At 45.4% G+C, this 19,793-nt stretch overlaps 1 protein-coding gene across 1 annotated transcript in view; it reads right to left on the bottom strand.

Moving 5' to 3' along the window:
• Positions 1-1,304: 1,304 nt before the first annotated feature.
• MUC2 (mucin 2, oligomeric mucus/gel-forming) overlaps positions 1,305-19,793 on the bottom strand; it is a 181,177-nt gene continuing 162,688 nt past the window's right edge. The window contains exons 50-58 of the mRNA XM_069223137.1: positions 17,926-18,103; positions 16,351-16,455; positions 14,799-14,839; positions 14,455-14,574; positions 10,937-11,035; positions 10,351-10,479; positions 3,902-3,941; positions 3,170-3,293; positions 1,305-1,797 (exon numbers count right to left, since the gene is read on the bottom strand). Coding sequence (XP_069079238.1) covers positions 1,563-1,797; positions 3,170-3,293; positions 3,902-3,941; positions 10,351-10,479; positions 10,937-11,035; positions 14,455-14,574; positions 14,799-14,839; positions 16,351-16,455; positions 17,926-18,103 — 1,071 coding nt within the window. The 3' untranslated portion in view covers positions 1,305-1,562. The remainder of the gene's footprint in view (positions 1,798-3,169; positions 3,294-3,901; positions 3,942-10,350; positions 10,480-10,936; positions 11,036-14,454; positions 14,575-14,798; positions 14,840-16,350; positions 16,456-17,925; positions 18,104-19,793) is intronic.

The raw sequence follows: 19,793 nt of genomic DNA, 5'->3' as shown, positions 1-19,793 counted from the left end.
CTGTCCACCTTTTCCCACACCCATACCTAGAGTCACAACTTCCCATATTCACTGTCCCACACAGCTAATAACGTCCGTCTACACAATCCCAGAATATTCATGCTCGCCCATCAATAAACAAGCCCTTTCAATAATCGAAAAAGGCAGGTCTATTGGGTTTGCTGATGTCTGTTTAGACTTTTGTACGCCTTCGCAATGCACTCCATTAGTTTTGAGCTACATTGGATTTTTGTAACATACCGCACGAATCTAGAAGCACAAGGAGTGGGATTAAGGGACTTGATTTCTTTCTTTATTTACTTCAGTATTAACGAGTTTTCTAGAATGGATTTTACTTCTGCTACCGACCATTTTCAGGTGCTTAAGACCCCTGAGAAATGAAAACACTAATCCCGAAGAAGTACTAGCTAGGAATTTAAAAGTGACAATATACAGCTTTTATAATTGAATATGTTGATTAGTGAAAATACTTTCTCTAGCTGACAAGTTGGGTTATTTTGCTCTTGGCCACCACCGCTACCTGAAATGTTATTCTTTGCTTTCCACGCTGCTGGCATTGGTCTTGCCTATCTTTACACACACACCAAGCACCTGCCTTTGTTTATATCTTTACAAGCCTCGAATTAGTCTCAGACCCCTCCAAGAATAGGAACACCGCATTGTCTCCAGTCATGTCTACTGCCTACTTGATTTTTCAATATTGTTTCCAGTACAATTGTATCTTGAGGTGCCCATGATGAAAAATCCAGGTGGACATTTACAAATGGTTTCTAGTTCAGCCATTTGCAGAACTTCAGTGCTGCTCGCCTGGATACATGTAGATAGAAAAAAGACAGGAAAATGTACTATTTAAATATACATTCTGCTCGAGATCAAATGGCTAACAGGCACCAGTAGACACTAAAAGTCAGTTCCAGGATGGACCCGGAATATCATGCTCAGTTAAACTGAACAGCAGTTTAGCATTTGTCTGAAAACCATTTGCAAGCAACTGGATACAGTAGAAGCCATTCGTAACTGGCCAAATGGAATTCAACCAAAGGTATTTTGTACCTGTTGTTTTCGGCATCCATCCCCCACTCTTCACAAATGAAACATTTATTATTTCCAGAAAATAAACAGAGCGTTGCATACACATGGACAACGTGTTCATGTCCTGATTTCAAATCATGGCCCCCTATCTAGTGGACTGAGTGAGCTTGCAGTATTTTAGTGTTACTCTTCTTTCGTTACTCAGCTTTAATTTGCAAGAGCTAGTGTCTGAAGCAAAACACTGGAAAATGTTGAAATATATCGCAAAACCATTCTGTTACAGTCCTATTTTAGCAGAATACGTTTATTAAAGAAGGGAGGATATTACACAGTCACAGACATTTCATTGTTGCAGAGTGCATTGTTGCAGAGTACTGGTTCTCCAGAGTAAATAAATATGCTAGCAAGTGAATCCTTCTGGAGCACAAGAAGGAAAGACCTTCTCAGAAGCAAATCATTAATTATAGTGTTCGCAGTTTGAGAACGTTTTGTGGAATTCCTTGGTTTCTCCAGCCAGAGTCCTTCCCTTCTCAAGGGAGGCTGTGGTTAAGCTTTGACCTCCGGAGTCGGTGGGTGTCTCTTCGGGCGCGCTTGTTAGAGCTCAGGCCGCAGTCAGTGTTGATGCAGCCGCACTTTTCCACAAACAGGTACTGGTGGTTGACCTGCGTCCCGTCACTGCAGTGCAGAACCACAGGCCTCTCGCTTGTCTGCAGCTCCTGGCAGCAGGTGCACTTGTGGGCCATTGAATTCGCCTTGGCAGAGTACCTGCAAAATAGAAGGGGGACATTCATTGCACACAAAATGTCTCTTCATGCGTCCTGCTTTAAGTTGCACATCACCCAGACAGAACCAGTCAATGAATGACCGAAAGCATTTCACACAAGACATAGTAGACACCAACGCAGAACTCAGCAGAACCCCTTCAGTTTTGCTGGTCACCTCCTCTCAACCGCAGCCCCTGATATTGAGATATTCTCTGTCATCTGCTTGTAACATTGTTTGCCCTGTCTCATGCAGTTAACATTTAAAATGGTGCATCATTCACAGATCCCAAATAAACCATTACCAGAACTCGTCATTTACTCACAAGTGAGGAATCGTCATTTAATCATCACCAAATCATCAATTAAGAATTTCAAATCATCACTCACCGTTCATACATCTCATAACATCCTTTACAGACCCAAAATAATCATTCACATACTCAGATCTTAATATGCAATCCAGGAGTCATCTTTCACACATCTTATCTCATTATTCACACATCCAAATAATAATTCACACTACTCAGATCCTCACACAAAAACAGTACTCATCAATCCCAAATTTCAAGTCGTCCTTCACTCACCTCAACTTTCCATCATGCAAGTCAAATCTTCATACCCAAACTAGGAATCATCTTTCTCATATTGCAAATTGCCATTCACACACCTCAGTGATTCCTTCACACAACTCAAATCTTCATACACAGTAAAGGAATCATCATTCACACATCTTAAGTATTCATCCACACACTCCAAATAATCAGTCATATAATTTAAATCTTCCCCCCACAAACCAAGACATAACATTCACAGGTCTCAAATCATCATTCAAACACCTCAAAGAATCCTTCAGACAAATCAAATCTTGATACATAAACGCGGAAGACTCAATTAAACATCTCAAATCATCCATACACATATCAAAGAATCTGTCACACAACTCAAATCTTCTGACACAATCCAGGTATCATCAATCTGCAATCTTAAATTATCATTCACAAACCCTAAATAATCATTCACACAACTCAAACCTTCATCAACAAACCAGGAATATTCATTCACACCTGGCAAATAATTGCTCATTCACCTGAAGATCATTCACCCATCTCAAATTACCAACCAAATCTTCATATACAAACCAGAAAACATCATTAATGAGTCTCAATTTATAATTACATACACAACCTAGGGTTTAAATGTAACTAAACCAGTAGGCCATTACATTTCCTAGCACTTTTAAGAAAAACAGGCTCATATTGGTTGATAGTGCAGTAAGTATTACAATGCAGATTAATAGAGCAAGACTGGTTGTGCAATTGGAACTAGAAAGCCCCTCTTTACTACAACCCAGGAACCCTCAGATTTTCACATACATGGAGTAGGTTCCACAGGAGCCCTCACACTGCTGCACTGTAACCTTCTCAGAGGATGTACAGTTGTTGTGGGAAATGTAGTCTTTGAACTGTTTCACCTCACAAGCGGTCTTCTGCTCAATGCCTGCAGAAACAAATGTGAAATGAAGTGTAAGAAATACAGTGATAGACAACCTGAAATAGCAACCATTAGGGAGACATGAACTGAGTAAAGGGGAGAACAGAAAGAAAGAATAGCAGAGAAAGTACAAGGGGCAAAGTGAACAAAACAGAGAGACATAAGAACAGTGATGGGAATCTAAAGAAGGAAGAAGAAAAACAAAAGAGAGTAACATAAAAAAGGGAATAAAGATATAGGGTGCTAGCTCAAGAGACAGTGAAGAATAGTTGTCAATAAAAGAAGGCAGATAGCAAACGGCGATGCATTGAGAGAAGAATGGAAGTAAGAGAAGAATAGTAAAAGCCATGAACTGAAGAGATGGAAAACAAGTACATATCTGACTTAGGGCCTGATTTAGAGTTTGGTGGAGGGGTTTACCCTGCCACAAACAAGACAGATATCCTGTCCACCGTATGACATGTTCTATAGGATATAATGGAATTGTAATATGGCGGATAAGATATCCATCATGTTTGTGACAATATAACCCCCTCCCCCAAACTCTAGATCAGACCCTAAGAACTTCCCCTACTTGGGAGTGGAAATGTGAATTAGAAGCTGCCAATACTCACATACTTTACAGCAGCCATTGGGCATCAGCTCAACTGTACCCTGTGGAAAGACATGAGAGCACATGCTTTAAATGATACCTTTTGTAAATTTAAAAAGTTCAGAATGGATCTAGGAAATGAAAATGCCACCACCCTCCTCACCCAAGAATGTTGATTTTTTTACAGAGTGTAGTTGGCCTCTGAGCATTTCTAGATAGCAGCATGTGTGAGGCACAGAGATGTTTTGAGTGAGGTCACCAGGAAGGGATCTGATGTTTCACAACTCTACTGTGTATTGCAGTGGATAACATAAATATGACAACACTAGACAAAGGTCTTTAAACTGAACCCACATTTTCTGTCTAAGCTGCATTTCCCATACACTTGACTTCCATTGTGCCTTTACCCACATCATTCTACCTCCCTGGATAGAGAAGCTGCGTACAATCCATTCCTATAGGAGGTGGCAGGGAGCCTCGGATGAGCCCACAATGGCTGCAGTCCCGCTGTGGATAGTAGAGGTGCCTGAGCGGGCTCAGTGAGTACAATACAGCAGGTCACCAGCAGCTGGATGGCTCTGTGGAGGACGGATCTTGATAGCTAGGTCTACCCTGATCAAAATAAGAGTGCTTTTTCTCAGTCAATCAGATTCCAGGACTACAGTCTGAAGCCTGAAGTAGATTCCTCTGAGTTGCCTCAGGCTAAGGTTATATATCTGTACGTGATAAGAAATTACATGAAAGTGGGACGTAGTTCTTAATAATTAAAAGAGATACGTCAAAGGAGAAACAAGCTGTCACCCTAAAAGCACAGTTCCGAACAGGGATGGGCGACACTCCATATTGATGAGAAAGAAGTTGTCTGCTGGCACACACTGAGTGTGGACAGCAGAGGAGTTCAATTAGGTTCAGGAGAACGATTGCATGGCATATTTTCAGGACAGCTATTGACTATGTAATGAGCTCCACTCAGATTAATTCCATATATGATAAAAGGGTGAGAAAGCACTTGCTGTGAGAGAAGTGTTCGAGCTGTTGTTTTCAATCATGAGCAATGTCTCTGCACTTGCTTTTTGGCTAGGACCCCAGCAAAGGTGCTACATTAGTTCAACACAGTTGGAATCAATTTATGGCATCAATTCAAACTGGTTTCTGCGAGGTGCTGATGCTGTCTGTTACAAACTAAGGCCCTCATTCTAACCGCGGCGGGCGGCGGTAGCCGTCCGCCTTGCGGTAACCGCCATATGGCCTCTCCGCAGTCGTAAGACCGCTGGGGCCATTCTGACTTTCCTGCTGGGCCGGCGGGCGCTAGCCAATATAGCGCCCGCCGGCCCAGCGGGAAAGAGGCCTGCAACACTGAAGCCGGCTCCGAATGGAGCCGGCGGTGTTGCAGGTGTGCGACGGGTGCAGTTGCACCCGTCGCGCTTTTCACTGTCTGCTAGGCAGACAGTGAAAAGCATACTGGGGCCCTGTTAGGGGGCCCCGGCACTGCCCATGCCAGTGGCATGGGCAGTGCAGGGGCCCCCAGGGGCCCCAGGGGACCCAGGGGACCCGTTCCTGCCAGCCTGTTCCTGGCGGTAAAAACCACCAGAAACAGGCTGGCGGGAAGGGGGTCAGAATCCCCATGGAGGATTTGGGCAACTGGGGGAAATCCGGCGGGAAACCGCCGGACCCGGTTTTCTTACCGCGGCGGTACCGTCAGCCTGTTGGCGGTGCTTCCGTCATTTTAGCCCTGGCGGTCTCGGACCGCCAGGGTTAGAATGACCCCCTAAATCACCTCCAGGTGCTTAAATCATAGCCTCCCATATTGGCCAGCTGAGTGATACCTTTTTAGTCAAAGTTAGAAGAATGAAAGTCTGGAATGAGCCACTAGGTTTCCAACATAATGAACAAATGCCTATCTTGTGTGCCCAACCACAGACCCACCTTCTGGGCTATTTACTGTGCCAACTGACGTTGTGACGTATAGCGAAGCTGTGTGCCATGAGCTGGGAGGCTGTTTGCTGGCCACTTCCCGTCTGCTTTCCTGAGCATTCTGAGCATAGCTGTGGAAGCCAGGAGCCGGGAACCAAGTGAGCTGGGAATCAAGTGCCGCAGGCTGCACTCATAGAGACCCGTGGATACTGCTGAGCAGCGTGCCTGGTGCCGCAGAGCAGCATGTCTGGTGCTCGGTGGCAGCATAGCCTGGAGTCAGCTCGCTGGCACAGCTGAATGAGCTGGGAGCCGACTGATCGGGAGACTGCCGGATGCACTCGTACAGAGCTGCGGAAGCATAGAGCAGAGTGTCTGATGCCACGGAAGCAGGCATAGCCTGCTGCCTGGAGTTAGCTCACCACAGCCCATTTGCGGAGGTCGGTGCTAGAAGTGGGTGCAGTTTGGGCGCTCTCCTGTTCCTCTGCACCCCCAGGCCCAACCTTCCTCCTTCAGTGGCCCACATAGAGGAGAGTGTATCTCACGGCAAGGAGGCCCTGATGACTTCCAGCTTGCCGGAGGATGGCAAGACTGCAGGGCGCCACCCCCCAGCTCTCCCCCAGCTCCCAAGCCCCCTGCCTCTGAAGGGGTCAGTACATGCCTCAGACTGTGAAAAGACCATGTAGTACATAGCACGGCGGCCCTCCAGAAGAATACTCATGGAGCCATGCAGACTTCCCAGGCTGTGCAGTAGGCTTGCACTGGCGCGGCCTCCAATCCAAAGAAAGCAGCAACCCTGGTACCGGACTGGGAGGCCCATGTTCACAAGCTTCAGGCCACAAACCTTCAGCAGTGGGGAGTCCAAAATCTTAGGAGGCTTACGCATCTGGAGGCAGTAAATCCGGGGGCTCTGGCCCACCACACAGCCTCTCCTTGAAAGAGACGGGATGGTCTGTGTTCATGGTGCCCTTCCCAGCGTGACTTGCCCTCAGGGAAGACGCATGCAGCACGTCCAACACTTCAGGCTTCCGACACCAGGAATCACACATCTGGAAAAGAGTTGAAAGACTACTGGGAGCCTTGAGTGCCCTCAGGTCTCCACAGAGCAACAGTGGGGGTTAACATTCAGGAGAGGGCCACATTGTTTAGGCAACAGAAGCATACACGGGTCCCTCGTGGTGCAGCTTGTTGCCTTTCTCCCCCTTCCTTCTTGCTCCTCCTGCCCACCTTGCCCAGAACTCTGTCTGCTTCAACTTGAAAATAAGTTATTGGTGCCTAGACTGTCAATATACAACCGATTGCTCACCAAGGCATTGAATCTTTTCTTTGGCCGGACTGTCATCGGCACTCCAAACTTCTTAGCAGAATTATCTGTTTTCCAGAATATTCCATCGGCGCCAAAGGAAAGCAGGAAGCATTATCTATGACTGACTATTACAGGCATCGGAAAAGGCACAATGACCACCAACAAACTGAGATCAGCCCGTCTACTTCCTGGGAGGTCCTGTTCCAAAACCAAATCCAACCCTGTGCGCAATAAGGATGCAGTTGCCCCGGGCCTGAAACTTAGAAATCACATTTTTTTCTCTCTGTTATAAGGAGAAGGATTATCCCGCACCCCTGACTCTAGACCCTCTGGCAACCGTGTCATACCTCCATTGGGTGAACTACAGCATACCAGTTTCAAGGGGTTAGCATGAAATCACGTCTCCAAAGAAGCCATTCTGGATTCCTCCACTTCCCTAGTATCCCCCTCCCATACTGAGGTCCATTGTTCAAGCAAAGTCCCCCCGCCATACCACAGTTCCATCCTCGCTTCAGCTTGTAACTGTGACTGTTTTGCTCCTATAAGGGAGGGCCTCCCTGGAGCCGTGAAAGAAGCTCTCTCCCAGAGTATTGACTCGAAACATCGGTTGGATGACTTCACACTTCCAGATTTAGACCTACGTCTATATAAACAATATGGTTCCCACAAGGGGGTGAGTACTCTCCTGCCTTCTCCCCTGCTGTCACCCAGTGGCTTGCAGCTCTTTAGTAGAAACCCCTCTATCCATCCCTCTTTATGCTCACACCTCTCCGTGACTCCTGACTTGAGCATAAATGTCAATCTCCCAAGTAATCCCCCTGATCAAAACACACAGGTTTCTGCCTCTCTCCTCAGCCTAGAGAGACTGATTTCATCTATTTTAAATCTATTAGAAAAATGTGTTGGGGGATCTGACTGTATCTTTGACACTGTTACAGCCATACTAAAAGAACTAACCACTAGAAAAGGCGGCAATTGCGAATCATTCACATTTCAAGGAGAAGTGGCTTCAGCTCGATCTTGTGTTGCAGAGAACAAGGTTTCCCATCCTAGAATCGAGTTCAGCTCTGAGGCCGGTAACCCTCAGTTTCTATCGAGAGCCCGGTAGACTCCACCAGATTTGTATTGAATGATTTTGCAAAAGAAAAAAGCTTGAATTTTGAATTCCAAAGCACAGTACAGGAAGTATTTCCAATTTTTAAAGCATGCCAAAAAGCAAACACAGTAACTGGAGAATCCTGTTCATTGCTGCAAAAGCCTCTGTGCAAAAATAAAAATGTCAAAAGGACCCCAAAACGAAATCAAAGGATTTTTAAAAAAGGTCGGAGAAAGTTGCGTTTCCCTGAGGATCCCCCTATGCCATAAGATCCTCTACCCCTGGTGGATCCCACTCTACAACAACATATTGCAATCTCTGGATCTCGAGTATTGGATGCTCCTCTATGTACCGCCTGCGGGCCAGGTATGGATGGCCCTACTGTGAGTCAAAATACACCTCCATTACAGACAAGTATGCTATCTCTGAATCCCCTAGCACAACCGTTTAGGGCACCAACGTGGCTCAAGCCCCAACTGAACTGGCCTCCATTCTCACGGAGGAAGGAGAGACAAAGTTGTGTGGACACTTTCGCTTTAGACTTTCTGTTTCTGTTTGATACAGACCTATTCTTAAATAGAGCTCTACTTCTTAAGGGTTTTTAGAGGAATTGTCGCTTAGACTAATTGAAAGTAATGACTTACACTTGGTATCTTTGGAGGACTCAGGTCTTGGCCCCAAAACAAGAGTGTTTTTTAACTTAAAACAGATAGTCAATAAAATTGTAAATAACTCTGAACAGCTGCACTGCAAAGGTACTGATGTTGTCCCTTTCTTGAGGGAGATAGGGAGCATCCTAGCTGGAAAGGCATCACAGTAACCCCTCGAAGATTCATGTCTATTTCCCCACCCTTACGTAACCCCGACAACTACCCTCTCAGTAAACAGGTTTTAAAAATTTCTCTAGGGAAACACAGCAGGGAAGTATTACTTAGAGACGCCCCGAAGAGTCCTCCCTAAGAATTAAGTGTCAGCACCTATTCTTCGAATTGGTTACCTGCTGATTCAAGCAGCTCCTCCACAACATCCTGCCCAATAGTACCTTCACATTACCAATGAGCTTATTATTGTATCCTGAAATGTTGCTGGCATGAACAATAGGGGGGAAAAATTGAGTTTTTGAACTCTCTAAATGCAGATGTAATCTGCCTACAAGAGTCTTTGGCCCTCATTATAACATTAGTGGTATATACTGCTTAGCGCCGCGGCAACGGCCTCCAAAAGACTGTCGCCGTGGCTCCCGACCATCAGCCATATTATGACCACAGCTGGATTTCCACCAGAAGGATGGCGGAAATCCAGCTGTGGCCATGCCGGCGGATGGCGGTAAGGTGGCGCTGAAGGGATTTCCTGTCACTGATAGTGCCTACCACCATGGTTTTCGTGTAAGGAAGCCACGAATACCATGGTGGTAGGCGGGGTCATAATCCTGCAGACGGAATTATAGATCCTGCCTCCATTCCTACACTTCCTCTGTTATAGCTAAAATCCCTTATTGGGCAAGTAACTTGGTCTGCAAGCCTCTGCCTGGATAAAAAGGCCAGTGCACACATGGAGGGGTTCTAATCTGTGTCTGATACTATATTATTGAAGGAAATGCAGCCCTACCTCAGTTGGAACTTGCCTCATGGGGTCAGAAGATTCTGGCTCCTACTGCAACAGGAGCTGCTCCCTGCTAACACATTGCGGGCTAGATGGTATGGATCTTGAGCCATTTGCAACCTCTGTCAAAATTGTCTTCAAGACCTGAATCATGTCATTTTCATATGTCCGGCTTTGCTGTTATTCCGTCATAGTTGGTTGCATCCTATCTGTCTCATACTCTCCCTATGCACTGCTTCAGAATTATTGCAGGCCTTCTCTGCTCCCCCAAACAAAATGTTTTGTTAAAGAATTTTTAACTTTTGTAAATGCTTTTTATCTTTGTATTAACTTAATTATTGAATTACTTAGCAGAAATCGGGAATGTAAATTGCTTTTGAAGGTTTTGTTTTTTTAATTTTCTGGTCTTCTTTTTATATGTTTGTTTTATGTGGACCTCCATGGAAGTTCCGTATTATAAAGAAAAAATAAACTTGAAACCTGTACCAACTTACCAGCCAGTCACTATACGTCTGTGTCTGTGTGAGTCTGTGATGTTATGTCCAGTGGTACTTACGGGCACACAGTCCTCCTCATAGAACCGGGGGCAGGAGATGTGGGATGTGGAGGTGATGAACTGGTTCCTGATCTTGGTGCAGCTGTACATGGTGCAGTTATCGGTCTCAGATGGGAGTGTCTCTCCAGGCTAAAAACAGACATGATAGAAAGCAGAGACAATAAGTGTCTAAGGCTTGGTGGCACTTTTAGCTGGCATACAACACTTTGTAAAACAGGCAAACATTGGTTGTTTCAAAATATGGTGCAAAAATTCAGAAATACGGGTGGCATGGGAGAAATTCTGCCTTTGACCCCCATTAGTTCTCGCACTCATGAGTCTTAAGAACAAAGTGTGGGTTCAACAGAGGTAAATTCGAGGTGCCCAAGACTCAGATCAGCTCAACAGTACAATTAAAAGAACCTTAAAATATGCACTAAAAAATATGCACAGGAAGCTGAGAGCTGGTTTAAGTCAAATGTACTTATGTAACATAATCATAACCGTGGCTGAATAATGAAATGAATGCCATACTATCAACTGGTGGGATCTGTACAAGGTCAGATGTTACTGGAAGTTATCAGAGGCACTTATACTTGCGACTTACATTGAGTAGTTTAGTCACACCGTCCACCTTCATTACACAGTGAGTCTGCTGACAGACACCACAACATTCATTCTTGACGTCGGTCTTCAGGGCGAATCCCTGGAAAAGAAGATGCAGAAATTAAATACACCTCTACAGTACAGCAACACTGGAGCAGAGACTTGGACTGCAGGGACAGTCTGGAGGAGCTGAGGCCCTCACTACAGTCAAAATTCACCAACCGGGGTGTCTGCAGGCACACTCAGTACTTATGCATATAATTATCCGTAAAAAATAATCATCTTATTGTACTTCTCAAAGGTCATACACGAGTTTCAGCCAGTACTTAATTTGCAAAACAATAAGGCCCTGATTCTGACCTTGGCGGACGGCGGAGGCCGTCCGCCAAGGTACCGCCGCCAAATGACCGCACCGCTGTCAGAAGACCGTGGCAGCCATTCAGACATTTCCTCTGGGCCGGCGGGCGCTCTCCAAAAGAGCGCCCGCCGGCCCAGAGGAAATGCCCCTGCAACGAGGACGCCGGCTCAGAATTGAGCCGGCGTAGTTGCAGGGGTGCGACGGGTGCAGTTGCACCCGTCACGTATTTCACTGTCTGCAAGGCAGACACTGAAATACTTTGCGGGGCCCTCTTACGGGGGCCCCTGCAGTGCCCATGCCATTGGCATGGGCACTGCAGGGGCCCCCAGTGGCCCCGCGGCACCCCCTACCGCCATCCTGTTCATGGCGGGTTTCCCGCCATGAACAGGATGGCGGTAGGGGGTGTCTGAATCCCCATGGCGGCGGAGCGCGCTCCGCCGCCATGGAGTGTTCCCCCGAGCAGCGGAAAGTCGGCGGGAGAACGCCGACTTTCCGCTTCTGACCGCGGCTGAACCGCCGCGGTCAGAACGCCAGGGTCAGAATGACCCCCTAAGTGTCATGGCCCTCATCAGAAGGCCACTGCAACTTGCACCACCTATTGTCCTTGCGAACGCTGCCAAGGACAATAACTACACAACTGTAAAACTTCTAAAAGTGTGACAATTCACACTATTCCAGGTCCCCAAAAGCTCTAAGAACGACTTGGGTGGCAGGCATTAGCTACTTTAATGTATATTGAATTAATTATCAACTGTTGTGGTGTTCTTCTCAAAAATTGGACAAACAGCGCCATCATATGGCAGAGTGTCATAAGTGCCGGTGTTAACAATTAAGCGCTCCTGCCCAGAACTAGAAGCCAGCAGCCCAAATTAAGCACGGTTTGATCTGGGAAGGCTCACCCAAATGACTTAAGCTTCAGTCACAAATTGTAACCAAATTCCATCTTCCACTCCAGCTGTAAATGGTTACAAATCTTCACGTGCTCCAAGAGAAGGTTCACTTTGCAAAATGTGCTAAGCAACATTTGCTTGCTTGCAAAGGAGGAGCCCTTGAGCAGTGAGCACTTTTTAACCTTAAATATTGAACGTCCTTGGGATGATAAAAAATGGCTGCATTCACGACCTCCGTCTTTTAGAGACTGTAAATTTACTATTGGCTTGGGCAATGGAAACATCGTAAGTCTGTCCAACACACGAAATAATTTGGACAACGAATTGAACTTTTGCAGATACTGTTAAAAGGCACTTTGATACATCACCACCAGCACCCATCCTCAAATGATTAATACAAAAAGGCACAAAGGGCTGATGTAGGTTTTGTTCTGTTTCAGAGGTCAGGACGTGGGCAGCCAAAGGCCATTGTGGATTTATTCATAGAGGTCAAACTTCTCTGGTTCATACATACTAAATATTACACAACACATGAAAGGAACAGAGTAGGTTTGGACAGGAATATAACTGCCTTTTTGAATGGACAAATAACCAAAAGGTGCAGTGCATCTGCCAAGATGGCTTCTGTCAAAAAATAAAATCTTTAGAGAAAGTCTTCTTTTAATTTCAGTCAGAAATCGTTGTCCAAAAGCGTTTTGCGACGGTATAAAAGAATACATAGGAATTACACACAGAATAAGGCCTAGTTTGTCCTCCGTGCAACGGAGTGCTGCATTATGTGACGGCTGAAAACATTGTGCAGCACCCGATTTAGCAAGAGTAATCTGCCAATAACGTCATCGGAGGCGTTTGCACTAAATCAAGCTGCTCTTTTGATGTGCACCCTCGCGCTTAGTTGAAAGACGAGCCAGCAGTGTGCTCTCTCCAGTGCAAATTCTTAAATACAGACAAGAGCACAGCAGCCAGGCATACAAGATGCGTGCTTTAGGGGAACGTACACGTTACACATAAGTACCGCAGGTGATATACTGCTTGACCACTTGTCTGTTCCTTCTTTAACATGGCGTTAGGACTTGGGGCAAAGCCAGATTAAGCTACTCTAGTCGATCCAGTTTTTCACTAAAATAATATGTGTTTTTTCCCTGCCCCACCCCGCTCCCTTTCATACATTAACAGAGGACTGAGTGATGCATGAGGCTCTGCTTTGAAGCAAAATGGATTTGGGCGCAAGAGTTTTTCATTCGTTACTGTTTGTGCCGCTTTGCAGCGTGTGAGCGTCAGCACAAAACTTCATCAAGTCTGGGCCGAAGGTACATGTACTAAGGCTATACATACTAAGGCCCATATTTATACGTTTTTGGCGCTGCGTTTGTGTCTTTTTTTGACGCAAAAGCGGCGCAAACTGACAAAATGCAATTGTATTTTGTAAGTTTGCGCCGTTTTTGCGTCAAAATGTGGTGCAAATGCGGCAGAAAAAAAGTATAAATATGGGCCTAAGATTAGAAATAGTGATGTCCTAATTCCTTTCATTTGCAAATCGCAATTAGAAAATCCCTATTTCTAATGTATGTAACTCTTCTGAGTTGCATTTGCTTTTCCTAGTGGGTTGCAAATAAACCTCATGAATATTTATGAGGTAGGTCTCACTTTGCAACCCATTAGGAATTGCAGCTACCAGGGGAATGGTGGCTTTCTGGGATAAGCAAACCGCCACGGCTGTGATTGCTTTCAAAGAAAACAACCTTTTTTTTATTTTTTAAAGCAGTCATCAACTCAGAATAAGTTTAAAAAGAAAAAAATTAAACTTAGAAGTTTCATTTTTTAAGGGTAGTTACCACTCTCAAAGAGTAAGGGGTCCCTTAGGGTCCCCTTTTGATTTGCGAATGGGTTACCACCAACTTTAAATTAGTGGTAAATTGTGAATGCTTTGTAACTGCATTTCATTCACAAAATATTCATACATACCTTTCCGATTTGGTATTAGGAATGGACGGCTACAACACGCCCCTTCCAAATACCTAATCGCAAACCTTAAATTGTGAATTCAGGCTTTGTACATACCAAAAGGTACTTTGAGGTCGCAAATGGCTCCATTCTGCAAATCGGGCCATTTGCGACCTCAAAAATGCTTCGTACATCTAGCCCCAAGATGATAATGTGCGAATAAATAGCTGTAATTGAGCAGAATTGGGCAGCCAAGTAATCTGTCAGTTCTGTAAGACATAAAAGGTTTTATGTGCTAATACTGCAAAAAAACTAAGAAAGACATACCGCTTCGCATTGGACATTGCAGGGAACATGTTCACATGACACCGATGGCACAGAAGTGCTGTTGACTGAGGCCTTGCAGACGCAACTCTGACACTTGTCCGAGAAGACCGGAGAGTTAGGCTACAAAAGAATAATTAAAAAATGTAACTTTGAATGAGAGTTCATGTTGCCCATCTGAAGAGCGCTAGCAATCCACATCCCCTCTAGAACCAGTTAGAACTGCAGCATGCACTCTAGCACAAAGAAGCTCATTCACAGATTCAATCATGCCACTCCCACTTATGAAACAAGTACATGTTCCCTCGATTTGTGTGGCTCACCGGTGAAAGTCCTTATATGCCTACCTGGTACTCTGCACCTCCGTGTACACAGACATTTTTTCGAACTGCAAAAGAAAGTTTGGGAAAACAGGAATGTTAGAGGGGTCGATTGTTTCCTAGAACAGTCTTAAATAATCTGCATTTGCTTTTTCAGTTGCAGTGCTTCTATCTGAGGTCCAGTATCCAGCTCCCACCTTGCCTGGCTCGCAGCACCGGACCTGAGCACTCCTTTGACGAGGTTTTTCACACACCATAGGAGCCGGCATGCCAAGCCAGAACTTCCAACTCACGAGAGTCCACTGTGTGCCACACAATATCGGCTCTCTTCACACAGTCACCTGGTGAGGATCTGATGTCACACTGAGTGCATACAATTAATTACAATCCCCTGCAGAAAGCAGTTTTCTAGCTAATAGTTTGGAGGTTCTGCACAGCCCTTGTCCATTACACGGTGTGAAGCCACCAAAGGACATTGACAACTGCCTATAAAGCTTTGGGGTTTTTTGGTGTGGGATGGGGAGTGATGAGTTAAGGTATCTCGGGCAGAAAGTCCCGCCCTCCACACACAACCCCCTCCTCATACAGTGAACAATTTTCAGGAGTTGGCAGCTCCACAGTACTGTGAGGTCATCGCGGTAGAAGACCAGCAGCAGTAATGTGAAGTAGTTTTATCTGTGTGACCGCATAACCAGAGCACTTACCCTCACAAACTTGTGCTTTTGTACCTGTTGGCACCCTTATTTGTCAACACACCTAGGACCTCATCCGACCAAATGACCTTGGCACCTCTAGGCATCCATGCCATGGCCGATCTTCGTTGAGCAGTGGCCCAGAATACTCTTGAGTAGGTTAGCCCATGTAACACTGAGGCTGCACCCCTTGGCTGACCAGGAAGCCCTCCGATCCATGTACTGGAGCCAGCTTGTGGTTGCACTACAATATCTATCCCCCAATGATTCATGTCCTAAAACCTCTTCCCCGCTCCCAGTGCCCATATTCCATGACCAGCAGTCTCTGCGACTAGAGCACTAAGGCTTCCTGCAGCTTGATCAATGCATGTTTTCATGACAGTGCGATACGTGGGCCAACAACTTCATGCCATTCAGTTCAAATTGCTAATAAATGGCGCCATAAAATCACAGGTAAGACACGTGGCATCCTCGGAATCAAAATAAATAAATAAGCAGGCACGGAAGGACTTGACCCTCTTATTTCATGGAGCTCAATTCTCAGTTTCCACTACCTGGGCTACAGAAAATATGACCTTGCCCTCTTTAGCACTACAGCCATTAATCTGCATTTCTGTGACATGAGGAAGGCAACACAGCTGTCCTATGTTTGGCTGCAGACCAGTGGGCTGTCAAGAGACCGTAGACTGGGTACCAAGACGCTAGGCGACAAAAGTCATGTAAAGGACGGTGAAGAATGCATATATTATTTCAATTCGGCCAACCAGAAGAGGGTGTTTCTGAGGAAAACAAACATACTCTCCAGCTGTGCCCCTGGAAGCCATTACATAGAATAACACTGCTCTTTGCGTAGCTTTAAATGTTATGCCCAGAGATGTTGTACGTACCACACTGGTAGACGGGGCAGCATTTGCCTTCGGGTATGGTGCCAACAGCATCGAACCCCAGGCCGCAGTTAGGATGTTGTGTGGTGCACAAACTGGCATCACATCCTGGGAAAAGAAAGACATAGGTGAATAAAAATATTGGGTGGACACACAAGTGTTATAAGTAGCAGGAATGTGCTATACAATCGTTGAGTAATAATGACAATCAGGCTGTTGAAAACAGTCATATTCTCCAGGGAGTCCAGAATGCCTTTCTGCTCCATTCCAAACACAGCGCTGCAGACCACGTGCACTGTGCTGCACGTGTACAGCTTGTCCCTAAGCATTAATCCTTTTCATCCTCTGGGCTTACCTTCCCTCACTTGGGCACATATTTACAAGAAAACTATGTAGCGCGGCCCCGCAAGCCAGCCTACTGCTCCACGTTGCACCATTTGGAAAGTGCAGAGATGCATCATATTTACAGCAATACGATCCCTGTAAACTCCTTTGCGCTGGTGCACAATTTACTGCCTAGCTCCAACAGAGGCACCCTTGCACCCTGCTGCAAGGGTGCCTGCATTGCAGAGATGATTGAATATATGCAAAATCGAAAACTTTCCTGCACATAAACAATCATTAATGGTGTTTTCCTCCTTCTATATGTGCTGCACAATGCAGCACACATAGAAAGAGCAAAAAACAAGGAGAAATAAAGGCATTTCTCCACCTTGTGCCACTTTTATGCCACCCCTGTGGTGGTGTAGGAACCTGATGCATTCCCAGGTTTACAAGACCTTGTAAACCTGGGAATGCTGGGAATACGTCAGATTCCATAGGTGTTACGTGGGAACACCCACAGCAACACCCATGGAACGTGCCTTTCACACAGAGTTATGAGTGAAAGAGGACCATATTTACAAGGCCAAGAAAAACCATGCACGGTGGCTTTACGTGGCCTTGTAACTATGGGTGGGCACACAGCCCCACTGGAGCATCACAAATGTGATGCTCCGGTGAATTTTGTGCCGCAGGGGCCCTGCAAATATGTCCTTTAGTGTCTCAAACTTTTTCAAGCGCCTGGAGTCAGATCTCTTGTCAGCTCAAGGTGATCGGATAGTACTTTCGTTATAAGAGCTAAGTATCATGGTGCAGACAACACACCACTCCGGAGACGAGCATGGTCCACTTTGCCTTTTATCAAGTCCTTGACCCGACACGGGTGCTAGAAGCCGACCCATTCTATAACTCCTAAAACCTCTGTGACCGTTGAAGTCTTTTCGGTGGCATGGATCATTTGTTGTAGCCACAGCTTTCTAAGCTCCCCCACATCTACTGAGACCACACCTATATCGAAATGTCCTCTTGTGGATTTTACTGAGTTCACCTAATACCACTGAGCGCTAACACTTGAAGGCACACTTTTGCACAAATGACGTTAGCAATTGTCACTACATTAAAGCTAGACCTATTGTCTTTGCAGCCAAAGCTGTCTAAAGCCGGCATAAAAAGGTCTAGTAATACAAGCCCTTGCAGTGAGTTTCTTAAGTCTTACAGTCCATTTTAAGCATGCAAAAAGAAGGTGTATGCACTTACTGCAGACGGTTTCATTGCAGCAAGGGTCATTGGGATTGATCTGGGTGACAGCATAGAATCCTTCCTCATTGCAGGCGATGTTGCGCTGCTTTATGCACTTGTGCTCCTCACACACAATGCCACTTCCTCCCTCGCGACAGATGCAGTCCTGGCAGTCGAATATGAATATCTCCCCAAACTGTGAATGACAAATGAATTTACTGTATTTGTGGCATGAACCTCATACATTTTCCCCTCCATACCATGTCACTTCCCCCTCGAAACATTTAACTTTCACTATCATGTCAAAATTTCAGATCGTCACATCGAGGGGAAGATCTTTGTAATATCAAAAAACACCACACCTGCCAAGCATCTAGAGTTCCCTAGACTCTATGGTATATGGCATAATTTCAAAAACTCAAGCTAAGATCAAGGGCCACCAGTAAATGGTGGCTGGAAGTCTGTGCTTTCCCGCTGGGGCAACTTTTAGACATTAGTTAAAAAAATAAGCTCAGCTTGCTCACATAGTGCATAAACCACGTGTATCACAGGCTGTTCCTATTGCATGTTTAACATATCGATAAATGTAATTCAAGACAGGTTCCTATGACAAGGATAACATGGAAATTATGGGCGAGACTATGACTGCCCATAGAGAGATGTGCTTTAGTAGTGGCATTCGGATATCCGTCCTTCAGTCCAGTTCACGACAGGAGGCTAGCTGGTGTGCGGTAATAATCACGATCGGACTATGGGGCATAGGCTGTGCAGTACAACCCAAAATGTAGATCTACAGACATCTTTTACATTCCAAGATTCATGAAAGATTCTTATAGAGTTGTAGAGGCTGAACATGGATTTCAAAACGGGACTTGCTAATTAAGTTGAGGGGAGAATACCTGTGAGGCAGTTGTTGGTATTTAATGCCACTTGTGAAATGTCACCTGCTTCATGATGGAACAATGGACCTCTAGGTTTAAATCTACCCTTTTAGTGGTACAATTACTGCCAACTGCAGTACTTCTCATCCCAGTCCTTACTGTGTGAGGAGTTTTGTCTCCTGCACAGGCATATACATAATAAATCAACTAGGAAAAATACTCATAGGTCCCATTATTACAACTATCATCTGTATAAGACCTCCCCTTCACCCTTACGTCCCCCTGTTTTGTTTCTGTGCACAGAACTTATCCAGGCTGAAAGCGTCTTAAATGTGTCCAGTACCATAGCTGCCAAAAAGCAAAAAGAAATGGCCCATACCCTCTGCCCCATGGTACAATAAATCCCTCTATGGTGAAAAAAAAGAACTAAGAATCCTCGAGAAGAAATTGAGACAGTCACTCTCTACCATTAATCTTGCTTACCTCCGATATGTAAGATCACATCATCATAAGCACATCATTAGGGAAAAATAAAATCACTTCAGAACCCTTCTTGACTCTGCCAAGAACAAACCAAAGACACTTTGTGACCTTATCCAAACCACCAGCAACCCACCTATCTCCTTTAAAATCTGTCCTCCATGCTGCTAACTCTTCACTGGCTTCCTAGAGAAGCCAGGGTTATATTCAAGACTGCTTGTATCTCATGATACTGGGCACATTGAAGAAGACAACTGGCAGGAGGCACTGGCATTCCCGGGAGAAGGGGCCATTACATCCAGCTACCGGCTGATACAGTTAAAAGCATTCCATAGAACATATTACACTACAACCCTGCTTAATAAAATTGGGAGGGCTGGAGACACGAACTGCCTTCGACAATGTGGACAGGAGGGCACATTTATTCACACATGGTGGCCCTGCCCTCATAGGTGACCCTTCTGGAGTTCTGTACAGGCCTCTCTGACAGAGGCAGTGGGTCTACAGATAGACTTAACACCCCAG

Source organism: Pleurodeles waltl, chromosome 3_1 (genome assembly GCF_031143425.1).
Source record: "Pleurodeles waltl isolate 20211129_DDA chromosome 3_1, aPleWal1.hap1.20221129, whole genome shotgun sequence".
Taxonomy (NCBI): Eukaryota; Metazoa; Chordata; class Amphibia; order Caudata; family Salamandridae; genus Pleurodeles; species Pleurodeles waltl.
Note: the sequence above shows the minus strand (reverse complement) of the source record. Positions and strands in the feature narration are given on the sequence as shown.